Source organism: Prinia subflava, chromosome 12 (assembly GCF_021018805.1).
Source record: "Prinia subflava isolate CZ2003 ecotype Zambia chromosome 12, Cam_Psub_1.2, whole genome shotgun sequence".
Lineage (NCBI taxonomy): Eukaryota > Metazoa > Chordata > Aves > Passeriformes > Cisticolidae > Prinia > Prinia subflava.
This window is the reverse complement of record NC_086258.1, coordinates 22,193,144-22,219,166: the sequence shown is the minus strand read 5'-3', so window position 1 is coordinate 22,219,166 and position 26,023 is coordinate 22,193,144. Positions and strand designations below refer to the sequence as shown.

At 56.2% G+C, this 26,023-nt stretch overlaps 1 protein-coding gene across 1 annotated transcript; it reads right to left on the bottom strand.

Moving 5' to 3' along the window:
• Window positions 1-14,897: 14,897 nt before the first annotated feature.
• On the bottom strand, window positions 14,898-21,212 carry LOC134557002 (TBC1 domain family member 24-like). Its single transcript, XM_063409576.1, has 7 exons — window positions 21,084-21,212; window positions 19,038-20,073; window positions 18,342-18,500; window positions 17,933-17,996; window positions 17,365-17,460; window positions 16,904-17,180; window positions 14,898-15,802 (listed from the first exon to the last, which is right to left on the bottom strand). Exons 1-7 carry the CDS (start codon window positions 21,163-21,165, stop codon window positions 15,657-15,659), a joined length of 1,860 nt encoding a protein of 619 aa, XP_063265646.1. The 5' UTR covers window positions 21,166-21,212; the 3' UTR covers window positions 14,898-15,656.
• Window positions 21,213-26,023: the final 4,811 nt, after the last annotated feature.

Here is a 26,023-nt window from a genome sequence, read left to right as displayed (position 1 = left end):
CCCTCTGTCCCCGGAGTGCCCCAGCCTACCCTCGTCCTCACCCGGGCTGAGCCATCCCCGGCCCCGCGGCTTCCCCAGTAGTCCCATCCCTGCTCCACCAGTGCTGCCCTGCTGCCCTCAGCGCCACCTCAGTGTGTCACAGCGTCAATGTGAGATGCCCCAGCTCTGCCACCTCTGGGCGCTCTGGGCTGGAATAGCGGGACAATGGTCACCTCTGCACCCTCCACGCTGAACTTTGGGGACGTCATCACGGTTCCTTCGCACAGAGTCACAAAATGGGGGTTTCCAAACCCGTGCTGGCAGAGTCCAGAGCCTTTGGCCACCTCCTGCACGCCCCACACTGTTTGGCCCCACACCCCGGTGTCTGTTTGGGGTTAGGGAGATGGAGCAGGATGACACAGGAAGGGTCAGGAGCTGTTGGATGTCGCAGCCCCTCCTCCCCGCAGGGCAGGTGTCCCTGGGCTGGGGTGTGAGCTCGCAGGTGGTGACAGGACGGTGTCCCAGGGGGATGCCAGGCTGTCGACCAGCGGTGTGGCAGGCACGGATCGAGCACAGGGCTGTGTGCTGCCCCTGGAGTGTTCTCAGGCTAAATCCATCCCATGCTGCCGAAGCTGAGCAGATGGAGTGGGATCAGCTGCCCGTGGATCCCCAGGGACGGCTCCACCGCGAGTGGCCCCGGGTTTGGGAGCTGCTTATCCAGAGAGGAGAGAGGACTGAGCCCAGCCGAAGTTCTCTCCTGCTCGCAGGCAGCCCCGATTGGCATGGGATGTTCCCTGAGAGCCTGGCTGGGGTCACCCTCTGCCCCCTGCCAGCCCCCCGAGCGAGCAGCTGCCTTGTAGGGACTGCAGCTCCCACCCGGGGCCACCCCGGGCACTCAGCCTTTCCTCTTGGAGAGAGGGGAATGGCGATGGGAGCAGCCCTGCCGGGGGCGGTCCCACCCTGCTGTGCCCAGGGCGCTGCTCTGGGCTGGGGGGTGCAGTGTAGGGGCTCAGAGCAGCCCCACCAGCACCATGGGGGCTCCCAGCTCCTAGCTTGCCTGAGGAAAGCTGCTGGCACTGCCAAAGCTCTCGCTGGCCCAGGCACTCAGGGAAGTCTGGGCTGAGCTGAAATTCCAGTTACAAAGCCCCCCAAGCTCAGAGGTTTGACTCCTGAGCTGACTCTGCATCCACTGCTGAAGTTCATTTCTCGGAATCCTCCTGGCCAGAGCTGTAAAATCCATCATTACAAAGGCAATGGATAAAATGCTCCTTTGGGAATGACATCCTTAATGTCAGGCTCCCTTCTCCTGTCTGAAGGTGACAATCCATAAAGCAGAGCCCTGAGTGTTCCCTGGGATGCCTGGCAGGTTCCTGGCCCTGCTCCCAGCACCACCCACTGCAAACCCCACTGCAGACCCTGAGGAGATGGAAACTGGGATCCACCAGAGCGTTTGGTGAGGATGTGGGGCTTTTCCTCTCTGAATTCTCTAACAAGGGCAGGTTGTGCCTCATGCAGTGTGGGAAGAATGGGTTTATCTAGAGCAGCTCCCGGCTCACTGAAGAAAAAAGCACTTGTTGTTTATCTCTGGCCAGTTTTGGCTGGACACTCGTGCCCGGAGCATTCCGTGTGAGCCAGAGCTGCAGGGTGGGGGAGAGGGAACCCGGGCAGGGCTTGTGCTGAACTGAGGGGAACCAAAACTCCAAAGCAACTCCTCAAGGAAAGTGCGGAAAAGCCTGAGGAAAAGCGAGGGGAGTGGAGAGTCCAGAGGCAGGAGCTGAACTGAGAGTTGGATCAGAACCTGGCGTTTGTTAGAGGGGGGTGGATGGGAAGGGAGAGCTGGCAAACACGATCAAGGGAAATGGTCTAAAATGAGAGAGTGAAAATCAGTCATGTCAAAAACCCCAAACCTGCCAGGATTAGGAAGTACTGGGTAGTGAAAGCATTTTTCCTGAGATCCTGTCAGCCCCCCCAGCTGCCCCCTGAGATGCCAGTGCAGGAATTCTGACAGCACATGTCAGCCAATGACTGAAAACTGAATCAGTGCCTTTCCAAGCACAGGCATCCTGTGGCTGTCAGTGCATCTCACCTGGCCTGGAGCAGGCAGAGGTGCCTTTCCCACAGGTAACTCCAGTTCATTCCAATTTCAGGCAATTTGCACACTAGAGTGAGCCTCAGGAATGCACACCTTGTGAATCTGCCTTTCAGTGGCACTATATTTGTCATCTTCCCTCTTTTTCAGGTCACTCTGAATGTGATGCCTTCCTATTCAGGCTAAATCAAATATTTATCAATGCTGCAGCATCCAGCACTGCTGGATTGCGTCAGCACTTTCTCCCTAAAATGCCTTTTTTGGGATCTCCTGGCTCTCTCCAGCTCCTGCCTCTCAAGCTGCCGTTTCCTGCTTCGGCTTCAGAGCAAATGTGGGGTGGGCAAAATCTGAGTGTCAAACAGAATGAAAGGATGGAAACACTTGGTCACTATGATGGAAAATTCCTTGTTGTTATGGCATGAACTACCCAGGACACCAGACAGCCAGGATGGATATAAAAACACGGAGGGTTTGGGTTGGATTAGAGAGACACGGGGACAGGACAGCACTAGAAATGTTCCCTCTGGCTGAGCATGAGTCCCTGTGCCAGGGAGGGACTTGGATATTGGGATAAAATCCTGACTAAATCTGAGCTGAACTGACTCAGGTCCGAGAGAAATCCGTTTCTACGCTGCCAAATCATTGTGGTAATAATAACAACAGCAAAAGCCAGAGAAACCTTCCTCCCCGCTCACTGCGCTCTTCCCTGGGACAATGTTTGCTTTCTTTGAGCCTCTCCCGCTCTCTTGGCACGGGCTGGGAACATCTGTGCTGTGGAGTGGAAATGTGCTTTCAACAGCCCCGTCCTGCTCCCGGCCTGGGGGCAGCCGGGGGAGCCTGGGTGGGGCCGGGAGAGCCGGCCTGGGCTGGCACTGCCCCCTCCCTGCCCCCTCCCTGCCCTCTTCCTGCCTGCAGCAGTTTTAGAGCTCAAGGTGGGCAGAGAAATCCCCCCCATCGAAATCCTTCCCTCTTCAGCCTTTGCAGCTGGGATTAAATTATAGATAGCAGAGTGAGTTATTTCGTGCCCCATGAAAGATGCATGGGGCTTGCCTTTTTTGGGAGTCTCTTTCAGGAGGGACAACATCAAGACAGGGAGATTCTGCTTTTCCAGGGCTCTGGACTCAGGCTGATGAATAGAGCTGGCGATGCATTGTCGGTTCAGAATGGAAAACCAGGAGATAACCCCGAGCTGCAGGAGCTCCTGCACTTTGTTTGCAGCAATTTCACTCGGGTTTTAATGCATCTGCTCCATCCTTGGCTGCTTCGCTGAGCAGGTGTCTCCAGGCTCTTTGCACCCATTATCCCTGTGAGCTGAGACGATGTGATCCCGCAGCAGGAGCTGAACGCGGCTGTGGGGAGGGGGAGCTGAGCCGGGATCCACTGGGGCTGAGCAGGGCTTGTGCCTGGAAATTGCCCCAGGCTCTCCCGGGGGGCTCAGCCAGGCTGGGGGAGCTCCGGGAGCTTGGCTGGGCGCCGGCCTCGCACCTCGGGTGTCCCGGGGTGAATAAGCACCATACAGAGATGTGTGCATCCCGCTCGGGCCGGCCCCAGCAGGGAGCGGCCAGCTTTGCTGGCCTTGTCCAGAGGGATCCGGGGGTGTCTCAGCTGCTCGCAGCGCCCTGGGGTGCCCCGCAGGGACAGGGATGTGCCAGGAGGGACAGGGGTGTGCCTGCAGGGACAGGGATGTGCCAGGAGGAACAGGGATGTGCCAGGAGGGACAGGGCTGTGCCCGCAGGGACAGGGATGTGCAGGCAGGGACAGGGATATGCTGGCAGGGACAGGGATGTGCTGGCAGGGACAGGGGTGTGCCAGGAGGGACAGGGATGTGCTGGGAGGGACTCAGTGGCCAGAGGGTGACACAATCAGGGACACTCATCTCACTTTGCTGCCTCCTGAGTACAAAGAACCAGCTGGGGCAGGAGGAGAGTGCAGAGCTCTGGGAGCAGCCACACTAACACGGGACTCTGGCTCTCCAGTGGGCCCTTGGAGCCTCCCCCTCCTGCAGTGACAGTTTGGGGTGACCCATGGGGACACAGTGGCTCTGCTGGGGTAGAGCTGTGCCAGGCAGAGTCCTGATCTCCAAACTCTGCCTCTTCTGCACCTCCAAACTCTACTCCACAGGGAGCTGGTGGTGACAGAGCTCCTTGGGACCCCTGGGTGGCTCTCACAGGCTCCAGTGCCCTCCTCATTCCCCCACACAAGCACAGAGGTTTGGCCAGCCTGTCCCACATTCCAGCGGTCGGATCCTGAATCCCAAGCCCAGTGAGCATTGCTGCAGAGCCTGTGGAACCTGCTGGAGTGTTTATGGCTCAGAGCACCAGGGGCTCCAAAGGAAGAGAGGGTGGAATGACTGAATTCCTGTGCTGAAGGCTGCAGTAATGAGAGCAGGGAATTTTCAGGCAGCAGGAAGAGGATCTGTTCAGTATTTGATGAACAGCAGAGGGGCACAGTCTGAAAGGATCCACCTTTGCTGTGCTGTGAGCAAGAAACACTTTTAGTGGGACATAAGGAAAAACAAGCAATGATACCTTTAAATGCCTGTCCCCCACTGCCTACCAGAACTGTCAGTGCAGGTGTAGAGATAAATCATCTCCATTAACTAAAATATCTGAGATCCTCAGCATTAAGGGCTGCAGTGTTCTGCTGCATTTTAATTGATGACAGAATTCTCCCAGGTCTCCAATGCCTACAAGAGAAATCCTTCACTTGCATCACTTCCCAGGCTGCTGCCTGCACTGATCTTTACACAAACAATACTTGAGAGCTGTTGCTTTTAATCCTAGATGTGATACTGAGTTAGTAATAAACACTTCTTCCATGGAAATTTGGAGGCTGTTTGAAGAACCAGGCCAGTGCCCGGGAATCTGAGCGTGTCTGGCTGGAAACACCCAGACATTTTTAGCAGTGGCTACACTCTCCAGAACCAGACCCCTGAAGAGAGCTTTAAATTGGACACTGCAAAAGAAGTAGCCCCAGCATCCCTGAATTGCTTTGAGAACGTGGGGTTAAAAGCTTGGCTCCAAAGAGCTTTGCAGTAAATGCCAGGACTTGGAACTGAGGGCTTTTTCCTTAATCAGGACCAGACAAATTAAAATAAACACAGAAGACTGAATTTACACAACAAGTCATTCATTAAAGGCAGGGCAGAAGGGGGGAGGGAAGAGAGAGGAGCCTCCAAAAGGGAGCAGATCTGAGTCAGGCTGTGCCAGGAGCCTCTCGGGAAAGGTGGCAGCGACAACATGGAAGTGTTATAACAACAGGCAAGATGATTCTCAGAAGTGAGGAATCCTTCATGCCAATCTGAAAGCAATGGAAGACTCCTGGTCCCCCTGAAGGAACCAGACCCATTTTTTTCAATGCTGTGGGGGCTGTTGGGGGGATCTGGTAAATGCATGACAGGAAATATAAAAAGAGTCTCCTCTAATTGTGAAAATGCTTTGAAGTTACCTCAGCTGTAAGGAAAAGAATCACCTGAAGTGGCTGAGGAAGCAGCAGCCCCACAGCTCCTGCTCCAGCTGCTTGAGCAAGTCTGGGGAATTCCAGACTAGGCTGGCAGCACCTGGAATCTGAGAATCCCAGAATGGTTTGGGTTGGAAAGGATCTTAAAGCCCATCCAGTGCCACCCCTGCCATGGCAGGGACACCTTCCACTGTCCCAGGCTGCTCCAAGCCCCAGTGTCCAACCTGGCCTTGGACATTTACAGGGATGGAGAGTCCACACTTCTCTGTTCCAGGGCCTCATCAGCCCTGTAGTAAAACAATTCTTCCTAATTTCTAATCTAAAGCTTCCCTCTTCTGCCTAAGCCCCACAGGCAGGGGAATACTCAGACATCCTTTGATTTTGGCAGGGTGGGATAATCACTGGGGGAATTGTGACAACTTCTCCTTTTCAGCTGAAGCAGAGTCAGTGCCCAGCAGAGTCCAGGGCTTGCAGCAGAAGCTCCCAGGGAGCTGTGGCCAGAAATTGGGCCAGTAACACAAAGAGCCTTCAGAAGGCTCTTAACCAGCATCCATTCCCCGGGTTAAGCAAAAAGAACTGACAGCAAATACATGGATTTAGCCACAGGCAATGCACAGGGTCCCCCTGTGCCTGGGGAGCTCCCAGAGGAGATGTCACAGAAGTGGCAACATGAGAGCCCGGGGCTGGCTGGAGCCTGCAGCCATTCCCACTTATCCCTGGAGCCTGTTGGGATCCTGGAGGAGGGCACTTGGACACTCAAGTGCAGGAGAGCACAGCAGAGCTAAACCAGGAGCAGGGCAGGGGTAAGGCTCTGTTCCCCATGTTCCCTCTATTCCCTGTGCTCCCTCTATTCCCCGTGTTCCCTTTATCCCTTCTATTCCCTGTGCTCCCCAGGGGACACCTGACCCTTGTCTCCACCTGCACATCACACCTGCAAGGCCGAAGAGCAGCACCTGCCCCGGCTGGGTCACAGCCCTTCTCCCAGTGCTTTCACTCAGTGACTCATTCTGTTTTCCCCTTTAGCTGACCCCTTTTCAGTTCTTTCTTTCCTTTCTGCCATTCTGGGCTCACTCCTGGCTTTCCTGGGTTTGCTGTGACTTCCTCCTGTCTGGTTTTCCCCCCTCACCTGGGACTGTGTCCCCCATCTGAGGGATGTCCCTCCATCCCTGCAGGCCACTGAGCAGCCCCTGCCCCTTGCTGGCTGCAGAGCCACCCAAAAATTCCAGAGAAGAGGGAGGGCCTGCAGAGCTCAGGGATTTCAGCCCTGCCTTTCACCACATCACAAGCCCCAGACTTTGTGTTTTGGAGTTGCTGCAAACACAATTCCTGCAGTTTTGCTTTCCCTTTTGTTCGTTCCTCTGGGGTTTTTCTGGTGCCCTTCCTGGGAACACACACCTGAGCTGAAATGTGTTTTCTTGTAAAACACCTGCAAAATGCCTCTAAATCAGAACAAATCAGCAGGGCCAAACCCCAGACTCTGAGTGCCTGGATGTTTTCTGCCTGTGCTGTCCATCAGATTTCTTTTTTCACCTGGCTATTTTCAGGTGCTGGTTTCAGATCATGGTCCCATGAAGTTTTTTGAGGTCATCAGTTCTCCCACCCATCACAGCTGCTCAGTGACACTTCTGCTGTCATAGGAAGTGACATTTTCAATACAGAAGCTCTGCAGGTGCTGTTCAGCCAAACCTTCCTGGTCCTCACCACAATGCAGAAGACTTTGGATAGCTCAACAACAGTCATAAAGTCCTAGAAAATGAAGCCTAAGCTCAGGAAACCCCCTGGTCCTCCCCGTTGGACAAGCAGGATCCAATAGGAGAAAATAACTTGAGATAAATCTTTGTCTGACTTTTCTGAAACGTTTCTAGCACTGGGGGTTCTGCCCTCCTGGAGTTGATGGCTCTTTCTGGTAACTTCTCTTTCCAAATGCTCTTTCCCCCTCCTTCTCCCTGGAAGTTGTCCCAAAAAGAACACAGTGACCCAACACACACATTCCCAGCACTTTAAATCATTTGCAGTCCTCATCTGTGTCCCTCAGGAGATCCCAGATGCTGCACATTCCACCAGGGTTGTTACGGCACTCTGGGTTGTCCTTCCTCATCTGCACACAGCACACAGCAAAGGCTCCTGCAGAGCTCCCTGCAGTTTGTGGCTCTTCCCACCAACTCCCCAGACCCTCAGCTGGGAATCAGCAACAACCCCCTGCCCCTGTCCCTCCTGGTCCTGGCTGAGCTCAGCCAAGGCTGTCCCGGACTCTTCTTTCTCCTTAGAACACAAACAGCAGCTCAATCTCCAGAAGCACCTCTGTTTTCCTGGGGTTGTTCACACGTCTGCCTCACTCCACTTCTCTGAGTCCTTGAGTCCACTCCACGTGGCTCACAAATTCCTGGCCATTAACCCCAGCCCTTGTTGGGGCCGTGTTCCCACTCTGCCACGCTTCGCTTTACTCATTCCTCGATTAGGAAAAAGCCTCAGTCCATGAGACATTTCCAGTGGTGCTTTAAAGATCAAAGAGCAGAGCTGCTCAAATGGAGTATGAAGGAACTGCTGCTGTTTGTGCCACACACTATTCCAGTCAGTAAACACAAGCCAGCCTTCCAATCTCTGATGTGAGATCTGGGCCCCAAAGCACCTCTTTGCCCAGGGGTGGTAACAGCAAGAATCCTTTTGCTTTGAGGATTCGACCTTGACCTTTCATTTGCTGTCCCACTAGTGCCAGCTTCGTTCATTTTTCCACTCCAGGGAGGTCAGATCCCAGGGATGGTGGGGAAATGCAGACACTGCCACTGGAAGCAGAGGGAGCTGATCATCCTCATCTCCCAGCTGGAAGCTTTGCTATCCCAAATCCAGGATCCAGCTCCCACTGCAGGAATGATCAGAGCATCCAGGTCCTTTAAGAGCCCCTGGAAGTGGCAGCTTTGTGGGATTGGTTTGGACAGAACCACGGGTGTTTCAGAAGAGCTTTTTTGTGTTCCCAGTGAATGCTGCAAGTGCTCCCCTGCAGTTCTCATTTCTATTTAACCAACCTTTCATTGTAATTTGGTTTCAGCTGCCTTTGTCAATTCAGGGATGAAGTGAGCAGAGCCTGAGCCAGTCTCTGTGTGGGAAAGAGGATCCAGGGCCTCATCCAACATTAATCAGTCCAGGCACTTCTCTGTGCTGCTCCCAGGAAGGGCTGGAGTGGCTCATCCTCTCTCCTGCTTTGTTCCAGGAAAGGAGGCACTGCTGACACTGCCCTAGAGAGGGATGCGGGCAGAGTGACTCAGAACCATGCTCCAGTGGTTGGGACATCAGCCAGAGCTTTGGAAACCAATTCCTCACCTCTCCAGCCTTCCCGTGGCCTCTCCAGGACAGCTCTGAGCCCTTCAGCTCATGGCACACGAACAAAGCACAGGGACATAAATCACGGTTAAATCCATCACAATTCAGTGTCTGCCTCTCGCCAGAAGCAGGGAGGATGCCCAAAGCAAGGCAAGAAACTGAACAGGAGCCTTCCAAGCCAAATTATTCATTTTGAATGTAAATAACCCCCTGTGATAAAATTATTTAAACACCAGGAGAGGAGTGTCACTGCTGACTGAGAAGAGCCACTGCTCTGTGAAGCAGCCAAAGTACACAGAGTTTGTTTTGTATGGCTGGAGAAATGTGTTGAATGATGATGCCTACAAGATGGGGTTTTTTTCTAATTGTTATTTAGAATGTTTCCATATTGTGCTGGAAATAGAGTTGTTGTTATTAGAGTCTCATTAACATTGTCACCTAAGCAGGGAGTGCCATCCCAGGAAACAGAGAACTTGCCCCACAGAAAGTGCAGAGAGTTAAAATGAGCTCTGTGCTGTGAAATGAATCCAAACAGGTCGCTGTGCACAGGACAAGGACCTCTGGAACTCTGACATCTCCACTGGAGCACAGATGGAGCCTTGGAAGAGGTGACAGAAGCAGCTGGGGCAAATCCAGGGGAGAGATAAATGGGCAGTATGAACGAGGAGCAGATTCTGCACTACAAGGATTTCCCAAGGCTGAAGAAATCAGGGCATTGTTTCACATCCTGCCCTGAGGTTGGCATTTCTCTGAGCCAGGGGTTTGAGCTCAGACCTTGCTGAAGTGGAAAACAAGAATAGCTCACCCCGACTGAGCAGTCACTGACAATTCTGTGATAAGAGCACAGAGCTGCTCCAGGGTTTAAATAAAAATTTCCTGGCCTTCACCTGCGCCACTGATGATTCATTTCCAGGCACTGGGAGCAGCAATTCCTGCCACTCCCAAGCTATGGGCACTGTCAGCCACACTGGCCGTCCTTCAAGGTGTGGAATTCCCTGCCATTCCAAGCTGATGGACAGAAAGACACAGATTAGGCCAGCAGACTTTCCTCATATTGCCACCTCTTTTTCCTTTCCCAATGAAGCCTTCGTTAATTAAGTTTTTTTAATTAAGGTTTTATAAGGCTCCCCCTGGTAGGTCACCACTGTACATATGAAAACCTCTGTTCTGCAGAGGAGCCCACAGAGAGAGAGTCCCAAATAATCCATTAAGGTTTAATTCCCTTTTTATTCTGGTCAGGGAGAAACTAATCCAATGGGTTCCCCTTTCTGGAAACTGTGAATATATTTCCATACTGAATGCATTTCCATACTGGATGCATTTCCCATATCCAGTCTCCAGCCCCACTCCCGTGTTGTTGTAACAGACACAAGGTGGGTGTGGAGGTGCTGCTGCCCCGATGCAATGCCGCTGCACATCCTCACATTGTGAAAATGTCATTTTTTGTCTCTCTCCCTGCCTGGTTCCCGCTCAGCATCGCTGAGGGTGGTGGGGAGGATGGCAGGAGCCTGCTTGGAATACACTTGTTCTACTTGTTGGAATAAAAAAAGAGCTGCCACAGGGCTGATGCTTTCAGATCAGCTCCAAAGCACACAAATCCCAGGGATATGACAGAAGAGGAAATCTAGAAAGAACCTCAGGCTTTTGTTCAACATCCCCTAAATGCCACAAAGATGAACCAGGGCAGAGAAAAGTGGCACAATGAAAGGGGGGCCCCTTTCAAGCCCAGCCTGTGAGGTGCTTTGTAAAGCAGAACAGCAATTCAGCAACTCAGGTCTCCTGAAATGAGCCAGAACTGGGAAACTGGGGCTGTATTTCCCCTCCAGGGATGTGCTATGGTCAAAAGCAGCTAAGAGGTTAAAAATGAACCCTCAGTGCAATGTGGTGCTGTAGTCCTTACAATTGTCTCCAAACCAGCTCCTCCAGGGAGCTCTGGGGCAGGGATGCACCAGTCAGGGATGCTGGCATCAGATGAACCCAAAGCTGCAAAGGGTTCACCCATTCCTCTGCAGAGATGTGGATTCTCAGGCTGTGCCAAGCAGGGAGAGCCTCCTGCACTGCTGCACCATGGAGAAGTTTGAGCCTTTGTGCCATGCCAAGAAGTGATCGATAACAACATGAAATAAAATAAAAACTATAAAAGCTTTCACTGGGGACAAACTCTCCTCCAAGGCCAGGTTGGATGGGGCTCTGAGCAACCTGGTCCAGTAAGGGGGATTGGAATGGGATGATCGCTAAAGTCCCTTTGCACCCAAAACAGCTCCAGGGCTCTTTAACACAGGAATTGAATAAATGAGGATGGCAGAAAAGCTATTGAAAGAAAGTAATTCCTGATTTGTAATTTCCTTGCATGAGATTTGTTCCTTGGTCTGTCTCCAGCACTTCCATGGTCTCCTGTAATGTCAGGATTGATCCTTGTGGAAAACACACACACCCTGCAGGGATTTCCTGCCTCACTGCCACAGGCAGGGACATCTCCAGGCAGATGCTCTGAGCAACAGCGGGAGATCAAAGGAACTCCTTTAATCAGGAACATGATCCACCAAGAAGCCCTTCCTGAGAAATGTCTTAACAAATTCCTACAAGGTGTTGGCAGCATTTTGGGAGTCCTCTGTTATCAGAGCCCCATCAGCTGCTTTTGATCTGGAGTTTGCAGTTTTCCCTGGAAAAGGCTTCCCCTACCATGACCTTTGAGTTTGGCCTTGGGGCAGGTGGTGGGATCAGAAATCAAACCTTTGGCTATGGAATTTCTCTGATTAAAGCTCCCTCCTCCTGCTGATAAATCAGAGTTCTGCACTGCCAAGGCTGCTTTGATTTTTCCAAGGAATTCTCTTCACTTGAAAGGGAATAGGGGATTATTAAGGCAGAAAAAAACTCACTGTGAACTGGACAGGATTCAATGCCAGGCTCATGAAATCATTGAATCCCAGAATGAGTTGGGTTGGAAGGGACCTTAGAGCTCACTCAGTGCCACCCCTGCCATGGCAGGGACACCTTCCACTGTCCCAGGCTGCTCTAAGCCCCAGTGTCCAACCTGGCCTTGGACATTTCCAGGGATCCAGGGGCAGCCTGTGCCAGGGCCTCAGCACCTCCCAGGGAGCAATTCCTTCCCTACCTCCCATCCATCCCTGCCCTCTGGCAGTGGGAAGCCATTCCCTGTGTCCTGTCCCTCCATCCCTTGTCCCAAGTGCCTCTTGGGGCCCCTTTAGGCTCTGGAACAGGCTCTGAGGTCTCTCTGGAGCATTATTTTCTCCAAGCTGAACACCCCTACTCTCCCAGCCTGGCCCCACAGAGTTCCCAGGGTTTGATTTTCACATTAACTCCACAACTGTATTTCTGTCCTGCCCAGGCTGTGCTCTGAGTCCCCTGGAGTGAACAGAGGTCTTCACGTTGCTGTCGTTATCCTGGAAGCCAGGCAGCTCCATTAATGCCCTGGCTGCTGCCAGACCTCTCGTGGATGAAACGCAGAGTCTGTGTAGGAGGTTAAAAATATCTCCATTCATTATTTACTCCTTACGGCAAGAACCCAATGCTTTGAAGTGTGATTATAAATAAAAACACCATCAGAAACCCTGCCTGCCCACCCCTTCCCCTGCAGGAATATTTGCACTTTGTCCTGCTCTGATCTCCTGTGAACTCTTCTAGCTCATCTCCTTTAAATATATATTTTAATTTTCTTTCAGTGCAAATCAACCCTTTCTAGAAATGCATTTGCAGCAGTGCATCCCCCTTTGCCTCAGCAGCCTTGGAGCTGTTCAGCTGTGACAGGGATCAAAAAGAGTTTTGTTGTTTATCCCAGTATTTATGGAGCTCACAGAAATGCACGTACAGATAATTCCATGTAGGTGGAAAACAAGGAGCATCATCATGACCCCACTGAAGTGTTCTGCCACTCCTTCTCAAAACAGAAACAAAGGAATCTTCAGATCAGGCTGAGGGAATAAACATGTTCTCCTATATCTAAAGGCAGAACTCCTTTAAGGTTGACCTGACTTATTTTCAATAAACATCTTCCCCTCCCCAGCAGATCTAAACCCTTTCTTTAAAGATAAAATCATCCTGAGGGGCTGTGGGTTCCAGGTTTAGAGTTTCATAAGGAGCCAGGGGCTCATAATTCCCAGTGTGAGCAAGGTTTTAGGGATAAAGGGTGATGTTTGTTCACTAAAACACACCTTTGGAATGCCCTGGATCATTGGCAGTGCCCAAGGCCACGTTGGACACTGGGGCTTCAAGCACCCTGGGGCAGAGGGAGGTGTCCCTGCCATGGCAGGGTGGCACTGGGTGGACAGCTCCATTCTGGGATTGTATTTTTCAGGTAAGTTGCAACAAAGTGCTGAAAACAGTCCCCAGGGAGGGAGGGAGCAACCCACCAGGGGTGGCTGCATGGCCCAGCTCCTGGCCAGGGAGGGGAAATTTCCTCTTGGGACAGGCAGTGCCCATCCCTAAATCCCCTTTGGAGCATCCAGACCTGCTGAGCCAGAGGGGGAATTTTCCATACGAGTCCCAAGACCTGCTGCATTTCCAAGGAAAAGTCCAGGGTTGCCTTGTGGAATCACCCAGCTCTGCAGGGGGGAAATAAAATCAATAAAATCAACTCTTCTCCCAGGGATAGCAATTCCAGGGACTAAATTGTGAGGAAACAGGGATGGAAACACGTTTGTTTTGATAAACGCTGTGGGTTTGACTGGAAAAAAAAGTCTGCAAACCCCCTCCTGTGGCAGTGAAGGCTCTGCTACAGCCAGAAATTTCTGCCATGAGACATTAAATGTGAGTTCCACGAGGAGCTGATGACAGGGTAGTGACAAGGAATTGTTTGTGTGTGCAACAAGTGGGTGGGAGGGGAATCACTGCATGGAGCTGGGAAAGGGAAATGGGAAGGATGAAAATGGATCTGACAGCGGCAGGAGATAAAAATGTGCCAGGACCTTCTCCCTGCCTGCAGGAACCCCCTGGCCTTATGGATTTCCCATTTCAAGGCTCTGGAAGCTGCACTTGGTGAGAGTGAGGGAAGAGGGCAGGAGGGAAGGAAGGAAGAGGAGAAGGGAGGAAAGGTGAGCAGAATCTTGGCTTTGGACAGAAATGTCTGGTTGAGGCAGCAGGAGGAGGTTGGAGGCACTGCCTGTTACTCCCACCCCACGTGTCTCCTCTCCCTTCACCCCAAACCCCATGCGGACACTTCCTTTCCCAGAGACAGCCCCTGTGGGAACCCGTTCTGGATGAGGAAGGAATGGTTTGGGACACTTTGAGCCATTTTCTGTTACAGTGTAACTGCACCATAAGGGCCAAGGCAGAACCTCTGCACGCTCCCCTTGTGTCAAAGTATGAAAATTGCCAAGCCCAGCCCTCAGGAGGACAAGGGCATCCACAGCCCCCCCAGATCTCCAGGGAAATCAGGTCTGACCAACACAAAATGTGCTTTTTGTAGCAATTTGTGTTACAAGCCTGAGGCCAATTGTCCCTCACCCCTGGTGGGGCGGGGGTGGCCCCGACCTGTAGGGTGGCATTGCTCCTTCATTAATTCCCCATTGTTCAGAGCCACTCCTGGACTACTCTTCCTGTGCCAACACTGGCAGCTCCATGTTCCAAAGGAGCCCAGAATCCTGCCCAGGGAACAGGAGTGAGCCAGGCAGGTCCCTGTGCTGCTCTGAGAACACTTTTGTGTGGACAAGGAGCAGAAATGCCCCAAAATGATGAGCCGATGGACACTCAGTTCCTTTCAGAGCACACGGGGGCTGAAGTTTCCTTGGATTTCAGCAAAGACCTGTAGTCGAGGGAAACAGGCTAAGGGGTGGCAGGGCTGGGCTGCCCTGGGGCTGTAGGGTGAGGGGCTGGGGTGCCATGGGGCTGGGATGCTGTGAGGCTGTAAGGTGAATAGTTAGTGTGCTGTGGAGACACAGGATTGGGGTTGGGGGTGCTGTGGGGACATGGGGTGAGGGACTGGAATGCTGATCCTCTCCAGGGAAGTGAGAGCAGCACACAGACATCTTTATACAACCCCATCTTTATCACACATCCCCTCCACCTCCCGGCCCCGCTGCTCCCACACCGTGTCTTTGTGCTGGATTTTTTTTTTAATTCTCCAAGAGTTTTGATCTTTATTCAGCAATGGAATAAGGGGCAAAAAGAAAGGATCTTTTTCAGGGTCCCTTTCAGCATGGCAAAAGCTTGGCAGAGCTTAGGCAGCCCACGAACTGCAGGCAGGGCTTTGCCAGCACTGCCAGCACTTCCAGCCAGGGACAAGAGGAGTCTGTCCTGGTGCTGGGAGGTCTCAGGCACTCCTGGATATCCGCGGAGGCTGCAGAACTCCGTGGATGGCTTGAAGGGCTGTGCTGGCCTCAGGGCCAGGGGGAAGCAGATCTGAGAGTGTTTCTGCTGAACTCTGGAGCTCGGTGTTGTGCTTTGCCTGAGCTCAGAATTCCCACCAAATCTGCCCGTGCTGTCACTGGTTTGCCGAGCCCCACGCTGCAGCCAGGCCAGGGAGGTGTGAGAAACTCCAGACTGGCTGCCCTCCCCTCCAGCACCCCAAACTGGAACAGACTGGGACAGACTGGGCCAGACTGGGCCGGGTCTAACTGCGGGAGGGCACCTCGAATGTCCCCAAGGGCAGCGCCCGCAGTCTCGGTGCTGGCACTGCCTTGGCCTCTGCACAGCCCTGCGAGGGCCGATCTGATCCGATCCGAGCCGATCTGACCGCGGGGGACGGTGGAGAGCGGAGCCGCCGCACAGGTGGCCACAGCCCGGCCGGGGGTGGCCAGCGCGGGGAGGGGTCCCCGTGCCCGTGGGTGGCACACGAGAGGTGTCCCCACGGGAACTACGCGCTTTGAAAGCCCCACACTTCCAAGAGCTGCACCTGGAAGTTCTCCTGGCAGAGCGGGGGGTTGTCGAAGGTCTCGCAGTGCTCCGTGTGTCCCCAGAGCAGGCTGGCGTCCAGGGACAGGGCTTGGCCTCCGCCTCCGCCTGCAGAGCGAGCGCAGGGTCGGGCCCGGCTCCCCCCGGCCACCCTTCACTCTCCGTCCCTTGTCCCACCCCGGCCCCGCTGCCGGCGCTGGAGGGGCTCGGGCTGTTCTGGGGGTTCCTGACCCACTGCGGCTCCTCTGCCCAAGCCCGGGGCACAAAGATCCCAGCGCGGCCCGAGCCCAGCCCTTCCTCGGGCTGAGCCCGCCCCGGGCTCCTCCGGCCCCGCACGGAGGGAGGGAAGCGCTGCCAAGGGGCGCCGCAGCCCCGGGGTGCGAACCTCACCGGGGTTTGGGCCGTGGGCTCCCCTGGGGCTCTCGGGAGGAGCTCCCGGGGCTGGAGGAAGGGGAGCTGCCCTCACCTCCCGGGCTTTAACCCAACACCCCCAGCCGGGAGCTCTTGGGACAAAACTCGGGCTTTGACCCGGAGCGGGGCCTTTCCCAGCGAGGCAGCGGCGGGCGGGGGGTGCCACCCTGGGGCGTCACCGATAGCGGCCCCCCTCATTGATAACGATCCCTTCTTATCAATAACCGTCCCCCCTTATCGATAGTGATCCCTCCTTATCAATAACCGTCCCCCTTATCGATAGTGATCCCTCCTTATCGATAACCATCCCCCCTTATCGGTAGTGATCCCTCCTTATTGATAACCGTCCCCCCTTATCGGTAGTGATCCCTTCTTATCAATAACCATCTCCCCTTATCGATAGTGATCCCTTCTTATCAATAACCATCTCCCCTTATCGATAGTGATCCCTTCTTATCAATAACCATCTCCCCTTATCGATAGTGATCCCTCCTTATTGATAACCGTCCCTCCCTTACCGATAACGATCCCTCCTTATCGATAGCGGTCCCTCCTTATTGATAACAGTCCCCCCTTACCGACAACGATTCCCCCTTATCAATAACCATTCCTTCTTACCGATAACGATTCCCTCCTTACCGATATCGATTCCGCTTTATCAATATCGATCCCCCACTTACCGATATCAATATCCTCGTTACGGATATCGATCACCCTTATCGATATCGATCCCCCCTTACCAATAACAATCCCTGTTTCTGATATCGATCCCCGTTACCGATATCGATCCCCCCTTACCGATCACGATCCCGTCCCGGGAGCCGGACATGAACATGGAGGCAGTTTTGGAGGGCAGCAGGAAGTGCCTGACGGCCAGGAACGGGGACAGGCGGCCTCTCCTCTGCGGCGAGGGCACGGCCAGGTGGTTGGGGCTGGGGCTGCGGCTGTCCCGGGACGAGCCCAGCGCGGACTCGGGAGCGGGGGAAGGCGAGCGCTGCCGGGAGCGCGGCACGGCCTTGGCCAGCTCCGGCTTCTTGATGAACACCCACTCGTACCTCTCTGCCTCGGGGCGCACCTGGGCAGCGGGACACACCTGGTGAGCCCCGGCCCGGGGCACCTCGGCACCGCGGGGGGAAGGTGCTGCTGCTGCTGGGGGCTGGGCCGAGAGCTGCGTCCAGGCCTGGAGCTGGGGCAGGGAAGGGACAGGGTGTCTCGGCAGGACAGGGATGGGACAGAGCCGGACATAAACCGTGACTTACGGTGAACACAAAGCACTCCCCTGTCCCAAAAAAGCCCGATGTGGCTCCGCTCTTCTTCCTTTCGCTCCAGTCAGAGGAGAGAAACGCCCCACACACCTTGGGAGAGAGCACAAGAGCCGTCAGGCGATGGGCCGGGAGCAGCGCCAGCCCCGGGAGCACCGGGCATCGCCCCGGGCTCAGCAGGGCTGGGGCTCTGCCCCATCTCCTGGGGCATCAGAGCCCCAGATCCTGCAGTGCAGCTCCCTCCTGTGCACTGCCCACCCCTGGTGCCCTGCCCTGAGCAATCCCAGAGCCAAATCCTGCTGTGCCAGCTCCCTCCTGCACTGTATTTGCAATGGAAGTCTCACTGGTGGCCCCTCTCCCCCTCACCCACTCCCCTCCTGTTTCCCCCAGCACCCCTGGCTGAGGTGTGTCCTGGTGGCCAGAGGTGCAGTTTGTTCTGTCCTGGGAGCTGGGACAGACCCGGGGCGGGCAGGACAGGGACCACACAGCCCGTGGGTGCTCCAAGAAGTGCCTGTGGGGTCACCCAACCTGTCCCCTTCCCCAGCCGTGCCTGGGAAACGCTCACCTCGCCCTCGGTGGTTTTGATCAGCAGCACTGTGGGTTCGTAGCCTTCACAGCACGTGTAGAACCTGCAGAGATGGACAAGGGGTGGGGTCGGGGAGCTCTGGGCGGGCTGTGCTGGCTGTCCCTGGCTGCTCACAGCGTGCCTGGCACAGTGTGGCACACGGGGACATCCCTGCCTGGCACATCCACGGGTCTCCGTGTGCCCAGGCAGTGCCCAGGTGTTTGTGGCCATCTGGCCCAGCCCCTGCCCTCTCCCCTAAGCCACACTCAGGAGCCTGAGTCGAGCCCAGCAGGGTCCCCAGCAGCCCCAGAGGTGGCCCGGGGCACTTCTGTTCTTCCTTTCCCCAACACCAAGCCCTGCCCGGGTTTCTCCCCACTCGCCCGGCCCCACTGGGCAGCTGAGGCTTCACCTCTGCAGGCTGCAGCCGTCCTCGGAGGTGGAGAAGAGCAGCAGGGGGGGGAAGAGCGAGAAGCGCTCGGGGATCCAGGACCAGATGAGGCGCATCTCCTGCGCCGTGACAGTGCTAGAGCTGAAGTTCTGCATGTCCACAGCCAGGTGGAAGGACGGCCTGCGAGGGGAGGGACATCAGGCCGGGCTGTGGGGCCCCTCTGCTTTTGGGGACACAGCCCCCTGCAGCAGCTTCTGTCCTGCTCTTTGCACCGTGAGCTCTCTGCCAACATCCCCAGCTCTGGCTGTGCCGTGTCCCCTGGCAGGGACCCCCAGCTCTGGCTGTGCCGTGTCCCCTGGCAGGGACCCCCAGCTCTGGCTGTGCCGTGTCCCCTGGCAGGGACCCCCAGCTCTGGCTGTGCCGTGTCCCCTGCCAGGGTCCTAGCTCTGGCTGTGCCGTGTCCCCTGCCAGGGTCCCAGCTCTGGCTGTGCCGTGTCCCCTGACAGGGACCCCCCAGCTCTGGCTGTGCCGTGTCCCCTGACAGGGACCCCCAGCTCTGGCTGTGCCGTGTCCCCTGACAGGGTCCCCAGGGGCTGGGAGGGCCCAGCACAGCCACAGCTGCAGGAGGTGCCTGCAGCTCCCCCTGGGTGCTCTCCACAGGAGCTCACATTTTGCCTGCTCAGCTCCCAGAGCTGGGGAACGCCGAGCTTTCCTCACCTTCTCTGCACCACGGTGATGCCCCTCTCCACCAAGGCCTTCCTGTTGGCCATCTGCAGAAGCCAGATTTCCTTGCGGGAGAAGAGCCGGATGCCAAAGGCTCTCTCCAGGAGTTTGTCCACAGTCACGTGCTCGGCGATGTTCCCCACGAAAGCCCGCAGCTCTGCCTTGATGTCGGCGCCCTGCAGCCCGGCCGGGGCCACCGAGAGCCTGAACTGCTTGAGCAGTGCCAGGGCGATGCGGTACAGCACCTTCTGGCCCTCCAGCAGGAACACGTCCAGCACGCGCACGGCGTAGGCGAAGGGCAGCCCGGGGAAGAGCCACCACAGCCACTCCGAGTAGACCTCGAGGACGTTGTCGGCGGTGCCGGCGATCAGCCTGTGAGCCGCCGGGCAGTGCTTGTTGGCCAGGTCCCCAAAGGTCATGCAGGAGGCCTGGTGGGCCAGGAAGGACTGGTCGATGTAGCCGGCGTGGGGAGCGTTGCTGGCCAGGAGGCGCGAGACGCTCTCAAAGCACTGGGCCTCGTCCTGGCTGTAGTGCAGCAGCAGCGCGGCCAGGGCCGGCAGCAGGGGGCTGTGGGTGATGTCGGGGAACAGGGCGCCCACACAGATGAGGATCTTCTTCAGGGCTGCGACCCCATGCGGGTTGAGGCAGTAGGTGGGCACCGGGCAGCCCTCCAGGAACTCGGGTAGGGGGTGGGAGCTCTCGCCGGGCTTCCCAAAGAGCCGGGCGGCCACGTCCCTGTACACCGGCGCGTCGGGGGTGACGAGGCGGCAGGAGACCTGCTGGATGAGCCGGGGGTAGAGCCGGGCCCGGCCCGCGTGGCTCCCGGCCCAGCAGCCTTCCCTGGCCAGCCTCTTCAGCTCCTTCGGGGGCCTGCCCAGCACGTCCCGCGGGATCTGCGCCGGCTGCTGCAGCTCCGGCATCTTGTCCCAGTCCACGAACTGCCCACAGCCCAGGCAGGAGGAGGTGTCGATGTCCCACGTGTCAGCCTCGGACGTGACCACGATGGTCACTGGGGACGAGCCGAGCACCTCTGTAGGACAAAGAGCTTTTACTGAGCACCTTTCACCGCCCCACCGACAGCGTTCCACCCTGCCTGGGGGCTCTGAACTCTCACAGCCACGTCCTGGATCTCTTTGTTTCCCCCTGCAAAGGGAAGGGTTCCAGCCTTTGCCCTCTCCCACTCCCATCGGCTTAGGGTCCTGGGGCCGGGTCCCAGCTGGGTGTCAGGGTTTCTTCTCACACCGTGAGGGGCTTTTCACCCCTCCAAAAGCTCCCAGCCCCGAGGCAGGGCTCGGGCAGCCGCCAGCCCGGCGCTGGGAAGAGTAGAGTCTGAGCTCCTCCTAGAGAGACGGCAGCGGCATTTCCCCGGGGCTGCGGGAGAGCTCGGTCCGAGCCCTGCGCGGGGCCCGGGTGAGCTCTGCTGGGCACTTAGCGGGCAGGGATAAAGGCAATTAGCGCACTCGTTAACTCTCGGATGTTTTCATCGTGGCTGTGCTCAGCTGCTGGGGGCCAAGGATGGATGCGCACTGAGCCAAGGGGACACGGGGGCACAGCACGTGGTGGCACAACGGGAGGGTCCTGACGCCCGGGCTGGGCCCGGCTCTGGCTCTCGGGCTCAGTTTGGCGCTGGCCCAAGGTCAGCAGCAGCAGCGGCTCGGGCTCGGCTGGTTCAGGGCAGGAGGTGCTGGATCCGGCGGGTCAGCCCGATTCCCTGTCCTGGACACAGCCCGACCTCGGCACAGTCACGGGGGCTTCTGGCCACAGAAACCAGGCCGAGACAACACCGGGGGTGAATCAGGGGCTGTTTGCACCCCAAATTCACCTCGTCCTGTCCCCAGGGTGCTGCCCTGCCCGGTACCGAGGAGCATCAGCCCGAGCCCACCCGACCGCCGGTGCCCCGGCCCCGGTGCTGAACGAAGGCTCCAGCTCTGCCCGCCCGGGGCCAGCCGAGGGAGTCGGGGCAGGAATTTGGGTCTGCCCCAGCTCCTCTGCTCCGCCGGCCGCGTCCCGGCGCGGGCGGGGCCCGCTCGGCGCACTCACCTCGCCCGGTGCCCGAGTCCTCGCCCGCGCCCGCGGCCGCGGCCCCGGGGGAGCGGGGCAGGCTGAGCCCCACCTGCAGCATGTCCCAGCTCGGCCACCCCTGCCGGCTGCCCTCTGGCCCGGCACTCACCCGCGCTTTTAAGGGGAGGGCGAGCCCGCGGCCCTGGGGTTTATTTGGGGTAAACACAGCGAGGGGTGGAGCAGCTCCGCGCCCGCATCGCCCCTTCCTGCCCCAATTCCGCGCCCGGCCCGGCTGGGGGGCTGTAAACACCCCGTGGGCCGAGATACCATCGAACGGCAACACGAGCAGTAAATGAAGCCTTTATTTCCCCCAGGATAACCTTGGTGTTCCCGCTCTGGGGCTCGCTCCCCTCGCAGCGCCCGCGGCAGGAGGTGCTGGGGGCTGAGGCGGGCGGGGCTCGGGCCATGGCCCGTCCTTGAGCGGGAAAGCCCGGCCCAGGTAGCGGGGCTGGCGCCGCTTCCCGCTGCGGGGGCCCGGGGACAGGAGCGGGGAGCAGCGGGGCCGCAACCGGGGCCAGGGGGACACCGGGCCCGCGGCGAGAAGCGAGCCCCGGCTGCCCCCGCTGCCGGCGGAGCTCCGGCTGCGGCTGCTGCGGGCACGGCCCGGGGCCCCGGCGTTCCCACTGCCCCCGGGAATGGCTGGCACCGATCGATTTGAGCCTCAGAGCGCTGCAGAGCCGCAGACCGAGCGGTCACTCACGGACAGAAGGGCTGAGCTGGGAGAAAAGCGGCCTTCAGCAGCCGGGAGAGGCTCCCAGGACATCGCCCCGGGCCGACAGTGCTGCCGCAGAGCTCCCGGCTCAGGCCGCACTTAGCGGGCACTTTTATTGGCATCCTAACATTTTAAAGGATGTTTATTTGCCTTTCAAATCGGATTGTTTCTGTTGCAGCTGCAGGTTGTTCCTGCCTGCACGTCCGGCTGCACCTGCAGCACCTCCCTGAGCATCCACTGGCACCGCGGCCCTGCGGCACCTCCCGAGCGAGGCTCCCTGCTGGAGGACCCTCTTCTCCTCCTCCTCCTCCTCCTCCTCCTCCTCCTCCTCCTCGCCTGCTCCGTGCTGGGCCGAATTCCTGGGGAGCAGCTCGGCTGTCCCGTCACCCCCACCCCCCGCCTCTGCTTCTGACGAGCGGGGAGCCCCCGGGAGTGGGGGCGAGGGTCAGCAAAGACCCTCGGGCTGTGCCGGGTGGGAGGGGGCGAGGGGGTCTCCCAGGGGGAGTTATCCTTGTGCTTATCTCCTTATCCTTATCTTCTTCTCCGCCCCGGAGCCTGTCCAGGAGCCTGGCGGGCGGCTCTGCTCCACAGGCTGCTCCCGAAGGGGCAGGGCCGGCCCCAGCCCCGCTCCTGGCCCGGGGGTCCCCGCACCACGCCCCGCTCTGCTCCCGCTCCAGGGGCCGCTCGTTCTCTCCGCAGCTCCAGCCCAGCTCCGGCAGCAGCGGCTCCCGCTGCCTTTCCCCGGCCCTCGCCGCCCGCCTTATCCTCATTTGCCTTTTCCAGGACAGCGGCCGCCTCTTCTGCCAGCCTGGCGCAGCTCCGGAACCTCCGGCAGCGCTCCGGAGATGGAAGCAATTAGGGACAGGGCGAAAGGAAATGTCGCTTCATGCGTTTTTAATGGCGAAATATGAAATATGTAGAGGCCGTGGGGCTCCGGCTGAGCAGCGCAGCCGAAGGCCATGAATGTTTGATGGCCACGGCTGCGGGAGCATCTCCGGGTGTGCAGAGAGCCGGGCCAGGGGCCAGAGCCCACCCCGGGGGGCTGCCGGGGCCAGCGGGGGGCTCAGAGCCCCTCAGAGCACTGCTGGCACTGGGCGCTCCTGGGCAGGAGCAGGACGTGTCCCTGCTGCCCAGCCTAGCGTGTCCCTAGGCTTGCCTGGCCTGCCATAAGTGGGATTTGAGAGCAGTATTTTCTCTGGCTTTGGAGTGTTTGGAGGTGCAGATTAAATTCCTGCTTTCAGGATGGTAAATTATCAGAATTGTGCAGATCCACCTCAACAGCAGAAGACCAATAAAAAGACTGCTGCTCAATCTGTATTTATAGAGGGCAAAGTCCTCTATTGCCATCAGTGCCACCTCTGAGGAGTCCAAACCCCAATGAAACGTGGGGTTGGTGTTGTTTGGAGCCTTTCTGGGGCTGGAACTCTCTGAGGTTGTGTTTTATGGCAACACTGCATGGGTGACTGACTTCTCCATAAAATCATTTGTCCCATGCTCTGTGTTTTCCAGCCTCCTTTAATCCATTAACAGGTAAAGAGGAATATTTGGCAGTGTTTGATTCTAAACAAGTTTCCAACAACCAGAGAGGTGTTTTCATAACAGAAATGCCTGTTGAGAAACCCACGGCTGAGCAGTCGTGTGTCCTGTGCCTCCTGAGTGCTGTAATGCAGGAAAATGTCTTTGTACAACATTGGCCTTGTAGGGAGAATGTAAACAGCTTTTATTTTTATAGTATTTTGTCATTAGCTTGGCTAACAAAAGCTTGTTGCAGAGCCAAAAATAGAGCATAACATCTAAAATAGAAAAAAAAAAAACCAACCTGCAGGGAAAGATTAGAATCCAGCATTTACCATCTGTGAACTCTGCTCCATTGAGCTGATCTTAAAGCTTCCACTGTTAGGTTTTTTGGTTTGGGGTTTATTTGTTTTGGTTTTTTTTCTGTAATGGAAGTAAAATCTTTTGCTCTTGCCCTGCAGTGGGAGCCAGCAGTGGGGTATGTGCTCAGTGACTTTTTTGGCAATGACCCATTTGTGCTGTTCTGGGTCAGTTAAATGCAGTGTTCTCCACGTGGACATTTTTGGGATTGGTGGGAGACACGTAAGTTCTGTGTCCATAACACTCAAACCATGCCGGGTACAGACTTGGAATAATTCTTTTTTTTCCATCCACATGTTTAAAACACCCAATGAGTTAATTTCAAGAGAAGAGAGAGGAGGAAAGGGGCAACAAAAACTGAGCCTTGTTCCTCAGTTGATAGCCAGCTGGACAGCAATATGACACTGCCATTTCCTCCTGCAGGGAGAATTCCCTTCCCAATTGTCTGTGTGGGTCTGGTTTTCAGGGGTACAGGCAGAGACAACCCAGGCCCTGAATTTTGTGCCAGGAAATCCAACTTTGCTCTCTTGTCTGAGCCTGGGCTGAATGTGGGTCTGGAGGGAAGGGGCTTGGAGGGATTCTTGGAGGGATTCTTGGAGGGATCTTAGAAGGAATTTGGAAGGAGTTTGGAGGGGTCTTGGAAGGAGCTTGGAAGGAGTTTGAGAGCCCTTGGCAGGAGCTGGTCTCAGGCACGGGCCCCCAGGGTCTGTAGGGCTCAGCTGCCGTTCCCAGCTCCGGGTCCCTCTGAAATCCCTGCAGAGTCCTGGCCCAGCTTTGGGATCCTGGAGGTGGCAGAGCCCACCCTGGAATGTGCCTGGAGCTGCCACTCAGCTTTTCCCTGCATTAGAAAAATCAGCACCTGGAGTTTGATGAAGCTGAGCAGCGACACTTGCCTGGCTTGTGCTGCTTTCCCATATCTAATCCAGGCCTGATGTGACACCCACGGTGCCCAGGTCCTGTTCTTGCCAGCAGCCCTTCCTTTCATTAACCTTCCTGCACCACTGATCACATATTTATTATCCCAGGGCCTGGGGCTGGGAGGTTTTCCCTGGAATTAAGCCGGTTTACTTTTGGTCACCACTCAGTGAGTTTTATATCATTTGAAAGCTGCTCTGGGGCTGTTTCTGGGGTGCAAGGCTGAGTAATGATCTCAGGGTTGTTTCTGGGGTGCAGGGCTAAGCTTTAATGATCTCAGGGTTGATCCCAAGTGACAACGGTCATCATTGGGACAATGCTTGTCCCCAAGCCACTCCATGGCTCAGGGACAGCATTCCTGCCCCTTCCAGCCTTAATTAAGGTGCCACTGGAATTTTCCAGGGAAAGGTTGTGCTGTTTGCCTGACTCCCCTTGAGCAGGGCCAGTTACATTTCCTTTAATTGGGTTTTAATAACAATTTCAGTATCTTCTGCCCCTTTTTCTCCTTGGGAGAGATCTGTGCAGGTTGTTAGAACAGGGGCTTTAATGGGGCAGAATTCCCAGGGCTTCACAGCATTCCAAAGGCAGGAGTGGGAAAAGCAACCAGGAACATTGACTTTCTGGATGTCACTCACATTTGTAAGGAATCTTGCACAGAAGTAAGGAGATGTGTGGAAAGAAATCACTGCTATTTGATAGAAGGATTAATTACCTGGAAATGCTGATTGTGGAGTGTGTTTTGAGGGATTGAAGAGGAAAGTCAGACTTGTGAAAGAAAATGTGACCTGGAGCACCAGACAGGCTCTGCTCTGGTGTTCAGGGTGGTAAAGGGAGATGCTGTGATTTAAAACAAGTGGGAGTTAGTCACCTTTAGCAAAAAAAAGGATTTTCCCCCCCTATTTTTCTTTCAGACAAGTTCCCGTGAGCTGGAGGGCAGTCCCCACGTTCCAGCGGCCAGGGAGAGGAGCTGAAGAGCTCTGTCCCGTGTGCGGGGGATTTTCCAGCAGTGCTGCTCCATCCCACAGCCAGGAGATGTCCCCAGCTGCCCGGGATTCCTCCAGGAGCTCGGGGCTGTGCTCGGACACCTTCAGTGCCCGCAGGGCCCGGAGCCCTCCTGGCCCCGCTGTCCCTGCGCCCTCCTGCCCCGGGGCTTTGGCCACACAGGGATGTCCTGCAGAGGTGGGCACTGGGCAGAGTCAGAGCATCTCCTGAGGGCAGCTCAATTAAAAACTCAATTCAAAACACCAAAACAAGTGCAACATTCACATTTAGGTCAGAACTAAAATCATTGGGAATTTGAGAGATCCTAAAAGCCCTCTCATTTCTTCTGTTTGTGAAGTGCTTTGGGAAAGCAAAGCAAGCTCTTTGGGAAAGAGCAAGCAAAACTTTTATAAAGTCAGCATATCTGCCTCTTTAG